We start from the raw sequence: 17,818 nt of genomic DNA, 5'->3' as shown, positions 1-17,818 counted from the left end.
GTCCAACGGAGCTCAGCCCGGCAGGTGAGACACGTCCAACGGAGCTCAGGCCGGCAGGTGAGACACGTCCAACGGAGCTCAGCCCGGCAGGTGAGACACGTCCAACGGAGCTCAGGCCGGCAGGTGAGACACGTCCAGCGGGGCTCAGCCCGGCAGGTGAGACACGTCCAGCGGGGCTCAGCCCGGCAGGTGAGACACGTCCAACGGAGCTCAGCCCGGCAGGTGAGACACGTCCAGCGGAGCTCAGGCCGGCAGGTGAGACACGTTCAGCGGAGCTCAGCCCGACAGGTGAGACACGTCCAGCGGAGCTCAGGCCGGCAGGTGAGACACGTCCAGCGGAGCTCAGCCCGGCAGGTGAGACACGTTCAGCGGGGCTCAGCCCGGCAGGTGAGACACGTTCAGCGGGGCTCAGCCCGGCAGGTGAGACACGTTCAGCGGAGCTCAGCCCGGCAGGTGAGACACGTCCAGCGGAGCTCAGGCCAGCAGGTGAGACACGTCCAGCGGAGCTCAGCCCGGCAGGTGAGACACGTCCAACGGAGCTCAGGCCGGCAGGTGAGACACGTCCAGCGGGGCTCAGCCCGGCAGGTGAGACACGTCCAACGGAGCCCAGATTTTCTACAGCTGAGGACCGAATTGCATGGTATCATTAAAACGCCACAACCACGAATGTTTTCAGCGTGACAACCATGTTTGTCCATTATGTTAAAATGACATTCGAGTCGCTGTGTGAATGCGCTAATGGATTCACCGTAACGCCATTCACTCGACACAGTCGGCTGTACGTGGAAATCTGGGGCGAAACTGCATTACAAGTCAGACCGGAGGAAAATTCGATACGGATGGTAGACGCAATAGCCAGGATGCTAGATGTGCTGGAAGTGGTGGAACTCGCCCACAACGAAATATCCATATATCTGCGCTTGGTGTTCTCAGTTTTCAGACCCTTGCTGGAAAGACACACGGGGTAGCGGTCCCGATTACTGAATGGCTCGTTTTGGAGGAAAAGCATATGTCTGCGATGGTGCGTGCCGGAAAATGCGACGAACCTCATTATTTCTTTGTCGGTATTTCATTTCTTTATTTCATGTATTATTATCTTCGTTGTTCCCTTTATTTCAGTATTTCTTGATCGATTTCCATTGAATGCATTTGATACAAACATGGCAGGTTTTCAGTAATTCGGGGAGATCATTTGTATTTCGTCAGTGATGTTGACGACCACTTTTCATCACAGCCTTACGCGGGGACAGTCCGTCTCACGTGAACAGGGAAAAGATCGAACGCCTGATTCTGCTGGCAAAGCTCGCTGCCTAAACTTCATCCTTCGAACACACCCGCGTGCATAAAAGGCCATTCATAGCCTCACTTTTGGTGCTCACAAATGTTGTGGTATCAGAACACACACAGCATTGTTTTATATTCCGATGGCTGACATGGGAGACATATTTTTTGTTCAATAAATTCGAGTCATTACGCGTCCTTTAGACTTGGTGGGAGCAATCGGGTTTGGTAAGTAGTTTAACGTCACACCCTTTGGGCCCCAACCGTTTTTTTTGCAATTTTGCATACTTAAAAGCGTAACTGCATCGTTTCTTATCAACGGCATGTCCCGTTTTCTTTATCTGAAACTCAGCAGTTCAAAGGCAAGCGGTGTCTTGCCTCGGCGGAAAAAAAACAATGCACTGTTGTGTTACGTTGGTTTGACTCATGATTCTGCTCCGAAATTTTTGGGTGAGGATAGATTCGAATCACGTGTAGACAAATCGCGTGAAGCACGGTGGTCAATGTCAATTGTGGTGTCGCTGCTCTAACGAATTTGATAAATTGCTCCGAAATTCTGTGTGTAGTGTGTGGGGGGGTGGGGGGGGGGGGGGGGGTTGGCGACATGGCGTTGAGGCCCCTTCATTTTTCCCGTATTTTGCGCCGACTCGTTGCCTTAACGGCTGCCTCTCTCGCAAGTTGTCGATGCATTTTCCCCTGTGTTTCCCCCCTCTCTCTGACGGTACCCTCACAACACCGAACCGCTTCCATTAAAATCCGTCGCCTGCCCCCCAGATGCTGTGCACCACTACGGCTCGTACCTGGCTCAATATGAACTGGACGAGATTGATCAGTACGATCACATCTGGTTCCTCGGGCTCGGCGCCAAGAAGTTGGCCGGGGATCCAGCTCGCCAGCAGAACGCCGGCTACGACGACGAGCACGGCAGCTACATCAAGGTGGCGTGCTGGGCTGTGTCCAGCCGGCGCGATCGCCCCGGGCTCACTATGCCTGGTCTGGCACAGCCGCTCAGCATTCTGTAGAAAAAAAAGCGGCGGCGTCATCCGGACGTAGCTTGCGTGACCGCGGTGCTTAAGGCACCTTTCGTGCCTGCAAAGCCTCTTGACGTTACGGGTGTTATTCACACGCCGTCGTGTTTGAGCTGGCAAGCTTGGGAGCTAGTTTGGTGTTCTGAAGGCCTGGCCGTTTGTGGGACGTGGCTGGTCTGAGTCTGTGTCAGACTATCAGACATCAGACCCGCCACGCATGTGCGTGGCGGGTCTGATGATGATGATGTTCATTACGGCGTGTGCGCACCCTGACTGACTGCTGACTGTGCGGGGCTGTCCGCGCAGGTGCCGCGGGACCACATCGCGTACCGGTACGAGATACTGGAGGTGATCGGTCGCGGCAGCTTCGGGCAGGTGATCCGCACCCTCGACCACAAGACCAACACCCAAGTGGCCATCAAGGTCATCAGGTAAACAGCTGTCAATTGCTCGCATAGATAAAACATTCTGTGAAAGGATTGTGTAATTAAGTTTCAAGGTTTTCTCTTATACGGCATCACTGCCAGGTTGGTGAAAAAAGATGTTGGTGAAACGTGACCAAAGCAGCGGTGTTTTACCGGAGCTTAAATAGCGTGCAGCAAAGAGTATGTGCAAATGCCATTGCCTCACCTTCTCAGAAAAACTTTGACGACATCCGAAACCGAGTCACTTACTCGTGACCTTTTTACCAGCATTGGCATTCACCATCGCACCACTAGACATTGCGATCGGCTCGTGGCGTGAGTGGATTTTATGGTTTGCCGGCAACTATCCGTACAATGGACCTCACGCGTTTGGAGATCGAAGTCAGAAAACTCATGATACGAGGACAGCTAGGCATTGATTAAGTCACTGATTACTCTGCCTATATGACCATGTTGACCGCGTGTGGGCGTTGTGTTGTTCGCAAGCGTTATCAACTCGACCCAAAATTTCATGCATTGACCGAAGCGAAGCTCCGAATTTTTAGGGCTTCTTTTATTTCTAACTCACTTCTTGATGATATTTTTAGAAATAAAGGCACGCAGGAATGACATTGCTTTACGGAAGGCAGTATTCTGGCCTGAGCTCGAAGAATGAGCAATTTATCGATGTGCGAATGGGTTGTTTTGTTTTGCAAATACTACATAAGTGCTTTGATGTTGTCCATTCATGACCGATTCAAATGCTGAGGGTTCGTCATGGACGAGACGCATAGCGCTGAGTCCATACCAAAATTGCAAATAAAATCACAAATAAAATGGCTGGATTCGCCCATGCATTGACTTATCGCCCAATCCAAGTTTTTTTATAGTTTATTTCAGGACTAAAGCGCAGGTATCCAGTCAGGTTGGTGACGCCGGCCTAGACCAAATCGATTCCGTGACATTGTTTGGTTCTCTACTTTGGCGACACCCAAGAGATACCTCTTGACCAAATGCAAACCAAATGTCAGCCAACAAGGCCAACTGTTAGGCTGCTAGAATTTTAAACTCGTGTGTGATATAGATAGATAATCAAACAGGCTTAGAAACGGGAGGGGGTCGCGGGTGTCATGGCGTCCCTACGTTCTGAACATGCCGAACAGAAACCATATGGTGACGTTTGGCAAGATTCGGCACGGAAATGGGCTTCGCTACGCTCACTTTCGCTCCGCCGTCTACGGATCGCCGTACTTTTTGATACACGGTGAAATCTTGGGAAGGATAACTTTCTCAACTTGAAACCTTGACACTTGATATAAAAGAAAAGGACCTTCAGCTTCTGGTTAAACATCATTTAACCAGTACCTCCTGGCATATTCAAAATCAATAACTCAGCATAAGGGCTTTAAAAGCATGGCGGGTTCATATTTTTTGGTGGATGTTTTTCTCAAAAATGCAAAACGCGAAGATGGCGATGAATTAGAGCAAAGCTCTCCAAAGAGAGAAAAATCACCAAATCTGACTTGTCGCCTGTCTAGCAATCATCGATTGCCACACGTAGAAGATCCTTACGGACATGACAAGGGCAGCCAATTTAACCGAACGCAGGCACTACCTATTGATGACAAACATACAATATAAAAGAGGGGCCCATTTGGTCTACAACTACCGGAGGCACAACTACAGCCAGATTGTGAGTTGGGCGCAAAATGGCCCCGATGCCGACACGCCCTTAAACACCAAATCACCACACCACCATTACCGCAATAAGAATAAGTAATATGTTCGCTACATGCTGTACATGTAGGCATCGCCTGATTGTTATGTTATGTGTTGTGTTATGTGTGTTTGAAGGTGGTTATGTATGTACTTCTGTTGTCATGGTAATGGGCAGCATACAAATACGTTTGAGGCCATAAAAATATGTCGAAATGATTTGAACTTAGATGAGACGATTTTTTACGATTTTTACTTTCAAACACTTTGAAAAGCTTCACCTTTGGTTTATGTTTTGCGTTAGAAGTACGTAAACATACGCCCCTGACGCGTTCCACATCCTTTTCACCTATTTGAGTTCCATTAATTGGCCATGTTGCAGTGGAATGGAATGCATATGCTATGCAGACCACCTCTGAAAATCGTGACCTTTGACCTGACACAAGATGCCACTCGCGACCTGCAGGTCAACAAACTAACGTGCCGAGGTCGCTCAGTCCGAGAGCTTCTCTTGCATCTTTCCAGCGTCTTTCGATTCGGCTTACGGTCTGATTAGTCGATATGAGCCTATCGGCAATCGACCCATCAGCCTATCGGCTGATTATTGGCCTATCTGCTGATTATCAGCCCATTGACTGATGGCTCCGAACATATTCTATGGGATCCTATCATATCCTGCAAAAGCAAATACCATGCGGCGAGATAAAAAAGCAACGTTACGAGGACAACTGAGTTCTTTAGCATGCACTTCGCCGCCTCTTCGTATCGCGCAATGCTTATCACTCGTTCAGAACGCTGTTGACGAAACAAATGTACCTACGTAATCCTCCGCATGCCTCGCGGCCACCAGTACCCCTACCCCTGCACCTTTCCTCTAGTGGCGGTATCCAATTTCACGAAATCAGTTTCTGATTGATCTAAAGTTAACTTATCAACGCGCTGTGAATTTAGCTATGTGAAAAATGTGGCCGAACATATTATGGTGGTAAGGTTTTTTTTTATTTCGTTCTCCTTCCATATCACCGAAGCAACGGTTATGGTGATGAAGACACAACTCAATATAAATCATTTTTCCAGAATCACCAGCATGTGTAGTGCTGGTGCGTTCTCATGGTGTTCAACAATCTTGCGATTAACATCACATATGAAAGCGGCAAGCCCTCATTCATCACTGGATAGATTGCTCCAAGTGGTTTGGTCATTATCGGAGTTAATGGGCGCGTTCGGCCGGCAGATAAGCTCGGAAAATTATCCGGAATGTTGAAAAAAATCCGAATGGCGTTCGGCACTGCCGTCACGGAAACTATCCAAGATAATTTTCCGTAGCGAAGGAGAATCGCGGAAAATTTTCAGAGCATGGTTAAGACGGAGAATCTGTTTTTTCTACGCATCGCTATGACCGTTGGCTGTGGATGGTGCATGGGAGACTTACCTGGGGGACACCTTCCGGACCGGCCCACTATTCATGGAGAATCTTTGCGGATGATTATCGGAGAGATAACTATTTGTTGAATAATTTTTCGTTGGCCGAAAGCACCAAATATATTGCACGTTTCTGTTGATTTACTTAGGTGACGGGCGTTCCTTGCTGCTGACATGGCTGCTTGTTTACGCGGACCTCCGCCCCGAAAAAACATGTCAAAAACAGTCGCAAAACACTCTTGGATCACATTTGACGCCGGGGGACAACTTGGGTGAGGCTAGCGCTCAGTTCGAGCGTTCGTTCGACCCAGTGCGATTTCTTCCTCGTGAGGGAAGCTTGCGCGATAGATTTTATCAACACCGCCTCTCAATGTTCACATGCGTGCGTTAACACGGGACATCGAAGTGCAGCAGCTTGACCCGCCGATACATTCCGCAGGAACAAGAAGCGGTTTCACCAGCAGGCCCTGATGGAGGTCACCATCCTGGATCACCTGAGGAGGCGCGACAAAGAGGGCAACTACAACATCATCCACATGCTGGACTATTTTTACTTCCGCAATCATCTCTGCGTCACCTTTCAGCTAATGGGGTGAGGATGTAATTTTAGACATACGTACATGACACCCGCAGGTTAGCTACGCATTGCGCTGCTTACAACCATGGTCACGTGTAAAATGAGTTCGTCCCGTAAATGCGAAAGACAGCATATGCTGGTTTTTACTGTTTGTGGAATCGCGGGACTCACGACATCAATGCAACCGTGTCTATTTGTGAAGCAGCGTGGTGCGCCCACCCACTCGGCCGTCGCAGCTGCTCCAGATCCAGCCAATTACGCCGCCGCTCGATATGTCCCCGGTGTCCGACAAAAAAACGTGGCGTTGCCGACGGCAGCGCCTGGGGCGTCTGCTCCCGTCCCGTCCGCCCGACCTGGAGTACAGCACGGAGCAGTCGTTAACGCGTCTGATGCCAATATGACTCGCCTATTTTAGCCAGATTTAAACTGACCTGACCCGAACTGACTTTTATCCTGACCTGACCCGACGTACCCTGGCGCGCAGGCTAAATCTGTTCGAGCTGATCAAGAAAAACAACTACCAGGGCTTGCCCATGTCGCTGATTCGCAAGCTCGGCACAGTCCATTGTGCAGTGCCTTCGGCTGCTGTGTAAGGAGGGCATCATTCACTGCGACCTCAAGCCGGTAAGATGACGCCGATACCCACCGAAGTTAGTGGTGCTCTGTCTGTGGGCTCAAGAGAGCAGAGTGCGAAAGAATAGCCCTCAACTCGGTACCTGTCATTGGGCTGTCGCTGTTGAGTTTTACACCTCTTATGCAATAGCCTACTGAGTTCGCCCACTGATAAAATTATGTTTGTTGACGTAAAGTCATGGTTGTCAGCCTGATATACTTGAATGTCAGTGTCATGGAATCTCGAATCTTATCTATGTGATATCAAATTTCAGGAGAACGTGCTGCTGAAATCTCGTAGCTCCTCCAGTATCAAGATTATCGACTTCGGCAGCTCGTGCTACACGCACCAGCGTGTCTACACGTACATCCAGTCCCGGTTCTACCGATCGCCAGAGGTCATTCTGGGCGTTCCATACGGAACACCCATAGACATGTGGAGTCTGGGTACGTTTAGACGAGATCAAATCTGAGTCTTAATCTGGGATGAAGTGTTAAGTCTGAGCCATGCTCAGGAGCACGTGTACCTATGCGAGTCATGCACAGTTAGTGTTAGGTCTGGCTAACTCTCTGATCTGCGGATATTTGGAGGCGCTGTAATTGCGGAATGCTTTTGTAGCTGACATCCTCGTTGCGACACACATTGACACCGCGATGCAAGTAATGGGCTGTTTTTCCATGACCTTACATTGCTGGTGATGGATTCTCAGTTGTGCGGTCTTTCGTCCTTAACATCATTATGTGCGTGAGCCTCTTCCCATACCCACTGTCATACTGCGCCACGACTATGAAGCATTGATGTTATGTACCATACCACGAGCTGAGAGGAACAGGTGACCTGAACGTCCCTGACAGCCGGACGAAAGTGGTGTCCGACATAATCATTCACGTCCCTCCCATCCCAGGAAGGCGGCTTTTGTGTCACATGTCACCATTCCCGAATAGCGAACATCAGTTGAGTAGTAAAGTGGCGCGTGGGTCACGCCAGCACGTTGGAGATGCCCTGGCAGAACAGGATGCAATGTCCGGGAGTTATTGATCCCAGCATGTAGCCAAGCAAAACGGACCCAGGTGGCGAGTGACCGTGTAAGGCTGCCATCCCTCATCCGGCTGGTCACCTGGCGACGATGACCGGCCCCGTATCCGGCCCGTGATACACGACAGCCACTCTGGCCTGGCCTGGCCTGGCCTGGCCTGCCCCGCTCGTCTCTCTCTCCCTCTCTCTCTCTCTCTCTCTCTCTCTCTCTCTCTCTCTCTCTCTCTCTCTCTCTCTCTCTCTCTCTCTCTCTCTTCTCTCTCTCTCTCTCTCTCTATCTCTCTCGCTCTCTCTCTGCTCTCTCTCCTCTCTCTCTTCTCTCTCTCTCTCTCTCTATCTCTCTCTCTGCTCTCTATCTCTCTCTCTCCTCTCCTCTCTCTCTTCTCTCTCTCTCTCTCTCTCTCTCCTTCATATCTCTCTCTCTCTCTCTCTCTCTCTCTCCTTCTCTCTCTCTCTCTCTCTCTCTCGCTCTCTCTCTCCTCTCTCTCTCTCTCTCTCTCTCTTCTCTCTCTCTCTCTCTTCTCTCCTCTATCTCTCTCTCTCTATCTCTCTCCTCTCTCTCTCTCTATCTCTATCTCTCTCTCTTCTCTCTCTCTCTCTCTCTCTCTCTCTCTCTCTCTCTCTCTCTCTCCCGAGACCGACCTTCATTAACCTGTTCCCACTGTGTCCGCCCTCTGTCGGCTCCTCCCCTGTTCGCAGTCCCCAGGGTTACCAGCTGTGATGACATGCCGTTCAGACGAAGTTGGAGGCGCCGTCTGCCCCCGCCGTCCGGTCTGTCTGGTCTCAATGACGAAACATGGCTATGTGCTCGGGGATTCCAGCAACATCGGCATCGACGTCCGTGTCTCGCGGGTGGGAGGCGTGACGTCACCGACGCTTAACGCTCCTAGTTGGCCGTGCTCCTCGATGCCATGGTATCCTGACACAATTCGTGTAAAAGTTAACCGAGATTAACAATGGCAGCTCCGTGCGTCATGAAACATGCCAGTTGTTATCAGGCCAGTGCTGCGCGCGTGGAGCCGGGCTGGCGGGCGTCGATTTATCCCGTTCACCACCTGGTCACCGCCTGTCACCCCCTGCCACCACCTGGTCACCACCTGGTCATCACCTGGTCACCACCTGTCACCACCTGGTCATCACCTGTCACCACCTGTCACCACCTGCCACCATCTGTCACCACCTGGTCACCACCCGGTCACCACCTGGTCACCACCTGGTCACAACCTGTCACCACCTGTCACCACCTGGTCACCACCTGTCACCACCTGGTCACCACCTGTCACGTGGTCCAGTCAGCCCTGACCCCTAGCCCTTCAGTGACGTGGCAATGACCTGGGGGGACCTGTACGCAGGGGCTTCATTCTAGTCGAGCTCAACACTGTGATCCAGTGAGCCCTGCCCCCGAGCCCTCCGGTGACGTGATGGTGACCTCGCGGAGTCCTGTCCACAGGCTGTATCCTAGCCGAGCTCAACACTGTGATCCAGTGAGCCCTGCCCCCGAGCCCTCCGGTGACGTGATGGTGACCTCGCGGAGTCCTGTCCACAGGCTGTATCCTAGCCGAGCTCAACACTGTGATCCAGTGAGCCCTGCCCCGAGCCCTCCGGTGACGTGATGGTGACCTCGCGGAGTCCTGTCCACAGGCTGTATCCTAGCCGAGCTCAACACTGTGATCCAGTGAGCCCTGCCCCCGAGCCCTCCGGTGACGTGATGGTGACCTCGCGGAGTCCTGTCCACAGGCTGTATCCTAGCCGAGCTCAACAGTGTGATCCAGTGAGCCCTGCCCCCGAGCCCTCCGATGAGGTGATGGTGACCTCACGGAGTCCTGTCCACAGGCTGTATCCTAGCCGAACTCAACACTGTGATCCAGTGAGCCCTGCCCCCGAGCCCTCCGGTGACGTGATGGTGACCTCACGGAGTCCTGCCCACAGGCTGTATCCTAGCCGAGCTCAACACTGTGATCCAGTGAGCCCTACCCCCGAGCCCTCCGGTGACGTGATGGTGACCTCGCCGAGTCCCGTCCTCCACAGGCTGTATCCTAGCCGAGCTCAACACCGGCTTCCCGTTGTTCCCGGGCGAAAACGAGGTGGAACAGCTGGCTTGCATAATGGAAGTGCTGGACGTGCCGCCAGAGCAGCTGGTCCGGCACGCCTCCCGCCGCCGCCTCTTCTTCGGTGAGTCAGCCGCTGCTGAACTATCGCTATCAGTGAGCAGGCTTTGCTATCACGGCGTGTTTTCACGTAAACCGCTTGAACAGCATGGAAATGTGTAAAATGGGCGCCGCATGCCTCTTAAACCGTTCCGCCCCCCCCCCCCCCCCCCCCCTTTGCGTTCTCCGGGTCTGCGGGCGCCGCAGTCCAGCGGACCGGGCCGGGCCCAACGCCGGCACTGGCCGTGGACCAGGCGATCCCGGCGTCGGGCCTGGCCCAACCCTACGATAGTCAGCTGAACACAGACGCCCTTTACGGCTGCGGACGGATCACAGAATCGACCCGGCCGGCAGGCACGCAACGCGCTTCATGCGGTCGTGAGGCGGCCCGTCATCACGGCGACGCCACCCGTTGTCGATGCTGATACGTCCCTGCTTTGAGCCGTTGTCTGCGTCGTAGCTCAGGGCAGCCTCGAATGCCCGCTGCAGGGTCAAGCCCATCGACGCCTGTATTGTGTTTGGAAGTGGTTAGGCTTACGTTGGCTCAGGTTGTCAAAGGACCAGAAGGCTTTCACTTCACTTCAAGCATTTTGGAGAGTGGCGGTAGGCATGGGCAGAGGCGAAGAGACATAGGCGAGGACATAGAGAAGTGCGGCGTGGAGAGGTGCGTAAACACTTGGCAAAGATAAAGGGGGTTGCGGCAAGAACTGCGGCGAACGAGCAAGATAAGCAGTTGCGCATCTCAAAATAACTCGCGGTTGTAAAGAACACTTATAAGTCCCCCCTCCTCCTGGCAAAAATTCATTGATAAGAGGTCTGAGCATGGATGGCAGTTATACATAGTGCCTTTGTAGCAGTTGCAAATGATGCAAGATGCGATGTACTGCGAGGCTCGGACCCCAACGTGTATTTGCGATGCGCGGCCTCCTCGCTCCACGTGTGAGCCAATGGCCAGCTGTGACGAGAGTGTCTGGCTGGCAGACTCGAGGGGCACGCCTCGCACGCTGACTAACACTAAGGGCCGCCGCCGGAGGCCCGGCTCCAAACCCCTCACCGTCGCCCTCAACACGTCCGACACGATGTTCGCCAACTTCGTCGAGAAGTGCCTAACGTGAGTACGAGCCATTAACTTGCGACCGCCGGGGTTGAAAGTGTGCTCCTTCATGTTTCAGAAACGAATTGGGAACAGTGGTAGGTAGACCCACCACGTTTGGAGTGAGGGAAGACTTGCATAATTTTGCCTCCATGCGCAGTAAACCTCTTCTTTGTTGTCAATCATTTTCATGAAAGTGCGTAACGACACATTCGCACAGATCACGTCAATGTTGAATGTAAACCGTAAGATAGATGCGATGAATGGATTTCACCTCAACCTGGTGCGACCTTAATTAGCCATGACCCTAATCTGACATGGCCTTGACCTAGCATGACATTAACCTGGAATGATCTTAATCGGACCTGGCCTTGGACCCTGATCTTTATTGACACGATGGTATGATTCTGAAACACAACGCTTGTCCTTTCGTTTGGTGTCAAATGCACGTCAAGTCTAAGACTAACATTACACACGCTAGAAGGCCCCAAATTCTTTCAAAATTTAGGTGATGTGGTAATTTTGTAGATGTTTTGCGCGAGCTCAGACGTCATCAATCGCGTGACCGTAGTCGTGTCATTGATTCCGGGGCGATATTGACCAGGGCTGTGGATTCTCGTCTGAATGACCCCGATCCGATGATTGAATCCCTAGACACTTGGAGTACTTTTAACCGTGACGGACGATGGTGGATAAAGGAATATCCCCAGCAGCGCGGGGTCAAAACCTGTGTTCGTGGGCAAGAACTGTCGGAAGAGATTTTATGGAAGTACAAGTTGCCACCGAGTCTGGCCTATAGTGTAAACCGTGTCGCTCATGTCTCGCTGGATTGTAAGCTTCTCAGATCAGTACAGCCGCCGCGGACGGTCCTGCGCGACTTGAGGCCGTCGAGAAATTACTCGCGACATTAAATCGCAGTGAACCACCGAGATGTGTTCAGGGAAGTACGAGCCGTTGTGAGAGCACCCCATGCAGTATCAAGTTTTCTTGTGTCTTAAGCTCCTGCGTCGATGCGCCAGGGTCACCGCCGTTCGCCACCAGTGCCTCCTTGACCAGCCGCGCCGCGTGCGACCGTCCGAACCGGGGCCTCTTCCCGGCACCGTCAGCACAACTCCCCAGGGTGTACTGCACAGATCGCCACTCGTCTTCGCACGACGCTCTGGGGCGCGATCGATTACGCTCATTTCGGGCATGCGCTGTCCCTCTCCCACGCGCAACTCCGAATGCCGCCCGGCGTAGGGAAGCAGCCGTGTGCATACTGGCATGCCGCTTTTTTGGGGTTCAACTGTTAGAGATTGTTACTGCTTTCCGGGACACGTTCCTGGAAGGCCAATTTTACAAGGTTGGCGAGCGGGGTAAGGGTCAGGTGTGACACCCTGCTGGTTTCGCTAGCGCTGCAAGGGCGGTCGGAGTGAAAGTTAGCGGCAGCCAGGCTAACATGCGGAAGGGCAACGCGCTCTCGACTATACACGTCTAATGCAAAAGGGCAGCGCGTTCTCGGTATCCACATCCATTGCAGACGGGCAAAGCGCTCCCGACATCTACGTCCAATTCAGAAGGGCAACGCGCTCTCGACATCCACGTCCAATGCAGAAGGGCAAAGCACTCTCGGCATCCATGTCCAATGCAGACGGGCAACGCCCGTCTCGACATACACGTCCAATGCAGAAGAGCAACGCGCTCTTGCCATCCACGTCCAATGCAGAAGAGCAACGCGCTCTCGACATCCACGTCCAATCGTCGCAGTCGTCTTTATTTATGCGTCTTCATATGCAATGTATGCATGAGCGCATTCACACGTAAGTGCAATGCATACATGAACGTGAGAAACGAATTACAAGGAGATGAAAACAGACATAAAGACCACTTTAGTTGCTGTATGTTCTGGATGGAGCCTTCCATGATCTTCGTTTTCATTCAGAGCGTCATGTTTTATCCTCCAGCGGCTGCAAAACTGGGAGGCATGCTATTACGTCCCAACGTGTTACCGTTACCTTATGCTTTACCTGGCACCTTTCGTCGCCATGTGGCTGATTTAACCACTCGGACCTTTCCTTGCCATATGAGCCGTGTCTCGGCCGGGTGTCCCCGTAACAGACGCCCTCTGTACGCAGCTGGGACCCGTCTCGGCGGATGACGCCTGAGGAGGCGGCGCGCCATCCGTTCCTGAGCAGCGGCCGGCGCGGTCCGCCGCCACCTCCGCCGCCGCCGCCCAGCTGGAGAGACGAGCCGTGCGCTGCTGGCTGGCGGGGCGGCGCCGCTGAGCCCCACACGCCCGACGCCGGCTGCCGGCCCGGCGCCCAGCGCCTGCTGCGGGCCGACCTGGCGTCGCCGCCCGACCCCGGCCAGCCGGCGTGCGCCGCCTGCCTGCCGCCCATACACTAGGTGGCCGCCGCGTGGCCGGGGTGCGGACGTGCCCGGACGTACCCTGGTGGGTTGGCCTGAGGAGAACGCTGGTGACGAGCTGTTCTGTTGTCTGTTGAGAGTATCGTGGGTGATGTGAGCTGGCTGGAGGGTGGGTCTACAGTCTTGCAGCACGCGGAGGTCGCAGGCTGCAATATACGCAATTAAGTATATGTGGAGGCTCCGCCTACTGACGATGAACCAAAGATCAAACCAAAGTTGAGTATAAAGGGACATTGAGTGTCAGAGAGGTTTTGCAGACCAATAAACCCGTCACTCTTGTCTCTTGATGGTCTTCTCTGTAACTCAGGCAATGACTTCAATGGGTGCGCTGTTGAACTTGTTCAGAGGAAACAAGTAAGCTGTTTCTAACATCTTGCACAAGTTTGAACAATGAAAGACAGAGATATCGTGTTTTGAAGAAAATAGGCAGACACAAAGCAAATCAATCTGAACGCATTGTCCACGAGCCACTGCCCAATTTGTGCGGTGACATACAGCAGAAATCAAGGACGATCGAAGTCCTCTTAATTGCTTGTGGGCTAGGAGGATGGGGCTGGTACCTCTTTCTGATCAGTTTCTTCCAGTCAACGTCCATAGCGCCGGTTTTAAATCCTCGGAGAGGCGGGAATTCGGCGTCCCTGGGCTCCAAGTTACAATGCACCTGGCTCAAGTGCACGGATTATCATCCAACATCATTTGCAGAATAAGTCATGCCTTCTGGTCTATTGTACTGGGAAAGGGATATATGAACCATAGCATAAACAAAAGTGACAGAAAACGATAGCATGTCTACTCCTGAATCGCTTCAGCAAAACATTTTTAGGTTGGCTATGGTTGAAAAAGCTCAACATAGCATTTTGAATGCTTTAACTCACGTAGTACATTGTGAACTATTTTCCAACAGTCCTTGGAGCAGAAATCGACTTAGACCTAAATGAGCCAATGATTGCGGGTCCTATTTCGGACAGGCTTCCCGATGCCCTTAGTCCAGTAACCGACGAGATGATTTCGGACTCCTTAAATATCGAGAACGACGTGGTTGATCTGAAAAAAACAAATAGCGATTGATTTTCTCGACAGCACCTATATTTTCAAGAAGGCAAACATTACGTTCTTAAGAAATTTGTAATAGGAGGGTACTAGAGGGGGGTGGCACAAAATATATACTTGATTTAACACTGTTTTCACGGTTATCTTCGATTTTCGCACAACCGCCAGTAAATCGATAGCTTTCCACGCAGATAAATATATAGATAACGATTTGGACGTTCATATATGACGTTGATCAAAGGCGTAAGAGCGTTTCAAGAGGTGGAGGGACAGGCTCAGGGCATAATGCAGGAACTTTTTCTAGGAAGCAAGCCCAGTGGCCGGAAGGGGGGAGTAGAGATGGAGGTTATTCTCGGCTCTTAATTCATGTAACATATTTTTGACGCACTCCAGTGTCATCGCTGCTAAGCAAGATATGCATCAAGAGACAGGGTAGGTGCCAAAATGCGGCCTGGACAATAGCTGTCGAGCCCAGAGCCACAGTAGCTGTCAAACGTCAAGGCGGTGTTAATGAGATTGTTAACGTTACGATCTGCACTGACAGCGGTCTCACCCGGTACGAACAATCGGCGTCGCCGCCACCCACCACGTACGGAACCGTGTCAGAATCCCTGCTCTCGGCACACTTGCCAGCGCTGAGAACGCTTGGTCCCGGATCAGGCTCCAGTTCAGCGCTAGCAGCCGGCGCGGGAGCAGCAGCGGCAGGGGAAGTGACTCAGGTTCAGCCACGACGCCCCTGGAGATATCTAGCAATCCTCTGCACTTCGTGAACCTCCGTAGTCACAAACGTAGCCCGGTCGTACTGTCTCACGGTAAGCTTCCGGTACCTGCACTGGTCTTTCAAGAAGGTAACCTCCTCTTGCTGCACTCTGTAGGCAATTAGGCATTGGGAGCTGCGCTGGGACTCGCACTTGCATTTCGTAGTATCGAGAAGCTTGCTGAATTTCGCGGTGGCGGTGCTGTCAGATCCCTCTTTTTCTTTCTTTGATTTCTTGCTGGTGGTCGGTATCGATCAAACCAATCCCTCTCGATCACTTTTGTCACGCATTTTAGACCATGAACAGGGCCCATTCGCTGGTGCGCAGCTCCCTGACTTCTAGCATCACAGCTTTGAAGACGGTTTTAGTGAGATTCCTCTTCGATTCGCTCAGCCGCCTGATGTAGCGCTTGGTGCACATTCGGCGAGTTCGGCGGGGGGAACTCAAGGATTAGGGGACGTGGGCGGAAAGGGAAGAAGAAGGAGGGGAGAAAGGAAAAAAGGTGGCGTAGGTGACAGGGCTACCCCCCAAACACCAAATTGATATACGTTCCAGTCCACGAAGTTATCTGCATCACCTTGCTTTTGCTGTTTGAAAACGCGCGTTTGACTGGCAGGTATCGGACCCTGTCGCGCCCGGCGATTTCAGCTGAGTTCCCCGGCACAGGCTACTAACTGAAGTCGAGTTTGTAGGGGCGGACTTTGTAGTTGCTGACGGCGGCAGGCATATGATACTGCGCCGGCAACAGAGAAACTCTACCGCAGGGTGAGTCTTCGGCGACACAGTCCTATGCGAGACGATGCTGGCCGTCCCGCCCTTCGACAATTGCAGTGAACGCTCTTCCCGTTACAGGAGTTGCATATACGACCACACAGCCCTGCACACGATTCATTTACAGGATAAACATTTAGTCATAGCTCCCAACGCAGTTGTAACTGAAGTCGACCTGGCGTTATGGCATGACTTTGGTCTAGACTGATCTTAGTGACCGGACGAAATCTTGATATTACGTTTAAACTGTTATGTAGAAGGTATGCCGCCCTCATTATCGACATGATGGCAGCGCTTCGCAAATTGTAAAGTGCATTTGTGAGGAACATTATGCGTATAGATAAAACAACATTAATCACTTTATTTATCAAAGAAGAGAGAGGAAAATGGAAAGATAAATGTGATATTTCGGCTACATGCGTTTATCGAAAAGAATAACAAATTCAAATTTCTCTGCCGATTTTAGTCGACGTTTCAGTTTTTCCTAAAAAAACAGCTAGCCAAAGCTTTTACAGACCACCAACATGCAGGGGATTAAACAAGGAGCAATTGCCAGTCATTTCTGCGATACAGTGGGCATCTAACTGAGAATTAAAATGCGCGAAAAATGCCTGTATATGCAAATGAATTCAAGTTAACAGGCGTCACTCATAACACATCATTTACTTCTGCAAACGATTTCAAGTTAACAGGCACGTCGCATCACGCATCACTTTTACACGTAAACGATTTCAATTAAACAGACATGGTGTATCAAGCATCAGACAACACTGATACATGATGGCGATTTTAAGCCAGCATGCATAACACATCAAGACACTAGTCACATTCAAATAATCGTTCATGACGAGTCCTGTACACTGAAGTCTGGTCGCCAACTTCTTATAAAAACAGATTCACCATTTTTCCTGTCTGGATGGTCCCGTACTTTGAAGATACCTTTGAGCTCTAAAGAGAAATGGTCCTTACTTCCTTGGATTTTAACCTTAGCGTGTTCTGTCAGAAAGATGGTCGCGGAAGGGTTCTTTTTATTATCTGCTTTCGTTTTGAGCATCTCGCAGGTGTTCATCACAAATGAAACGAGTAGGACGCATGGACTGCTTAACATAGCCCATGTACTTCCCATGTTTTTTGCGCAGTTTACGCTTGAATTCGTAAACCATATTTCTTCACGTGCAAACCCCTTAAAACTCAGGCATGCATATATGACGCCCATCGCACCACGAGCACTTATGCTTCGAGACGATATATTTAACTAGATAGTTATTTAGCTCCTTATCGAGTGTGCCCGAGGAGGTAACAGATGGGGGCGGGGGGCGACATGGGCGCGTGGCCAGTTCCCGAACAGGTTATTACATCGGGCCCCCGTCAAGAGCCCAGGGACCTCCATTCAAATGGAAAGTCCTCAAGACCCAATAAAGAGGGGCCCCGAAAGATAAAGTGTGTCCCAGCGTCTTAACAGATAGGGCTTCTAACAAGAGCGTAGGGCCCTCCATTCAAATAGAAACCACTGAATA

At 51.6% G+C, this 17,818-nt stretch overlaps 1 protein-coding gene across 1 annotated transcript; it reads left to right on the top strand.

The window, feature by feature from the left end:
- Window positions 1-707: 707 nt before the first annotated feature.
- On the top strand, window positions 708-14,036 carry LOC119100366 (dual specificity tyrosine-phosphorylation-regulated kinase 2-like). The gene is given in 11 exon segments (XM_037223466.1): window positions 708-726; window positions 2,056-2,219; window positions 2,616-2,740; window positions 6,291-6,443; window positions 6,913-6,982; window positions 6,984-7,052; window positions 7,316-7,487; window positions 10,105-10,248; window positions 11,205-11,334; window positions 13,431-13,547; window positions 14,030-14,036. Coding segments are annotated over 11 exon segments (1,170 nt in total).
- Window positions 14,037-17,818: the final 3,782 nt, after the last annotated feature.

This window comes from Pollicipes pollicipes, unplaced genomic scaffold (genome assembly GCF_011947565.3).
Source record: "Pollicipes pollicipes isolate AB1234 unplaced genomic scaffold, Ppol_2.1 Scaffold_4881;HRSCAF=5763_pilon_pilon_pilon, whole genome shotgun sequence".
In the NCBI taxonomy this organism is placed as follows: Eukaryota; Metazoa; Arthropoda; class Thecostraca; order Pollicipedomorpha; family Pollicipedidae; genus Pollicipes; species Pollicipes pollicipes.
Note: the sequence above shows the minus strand (reverse complement) of the source record. Positions and strands in the feature narration are given on the sequence as shown.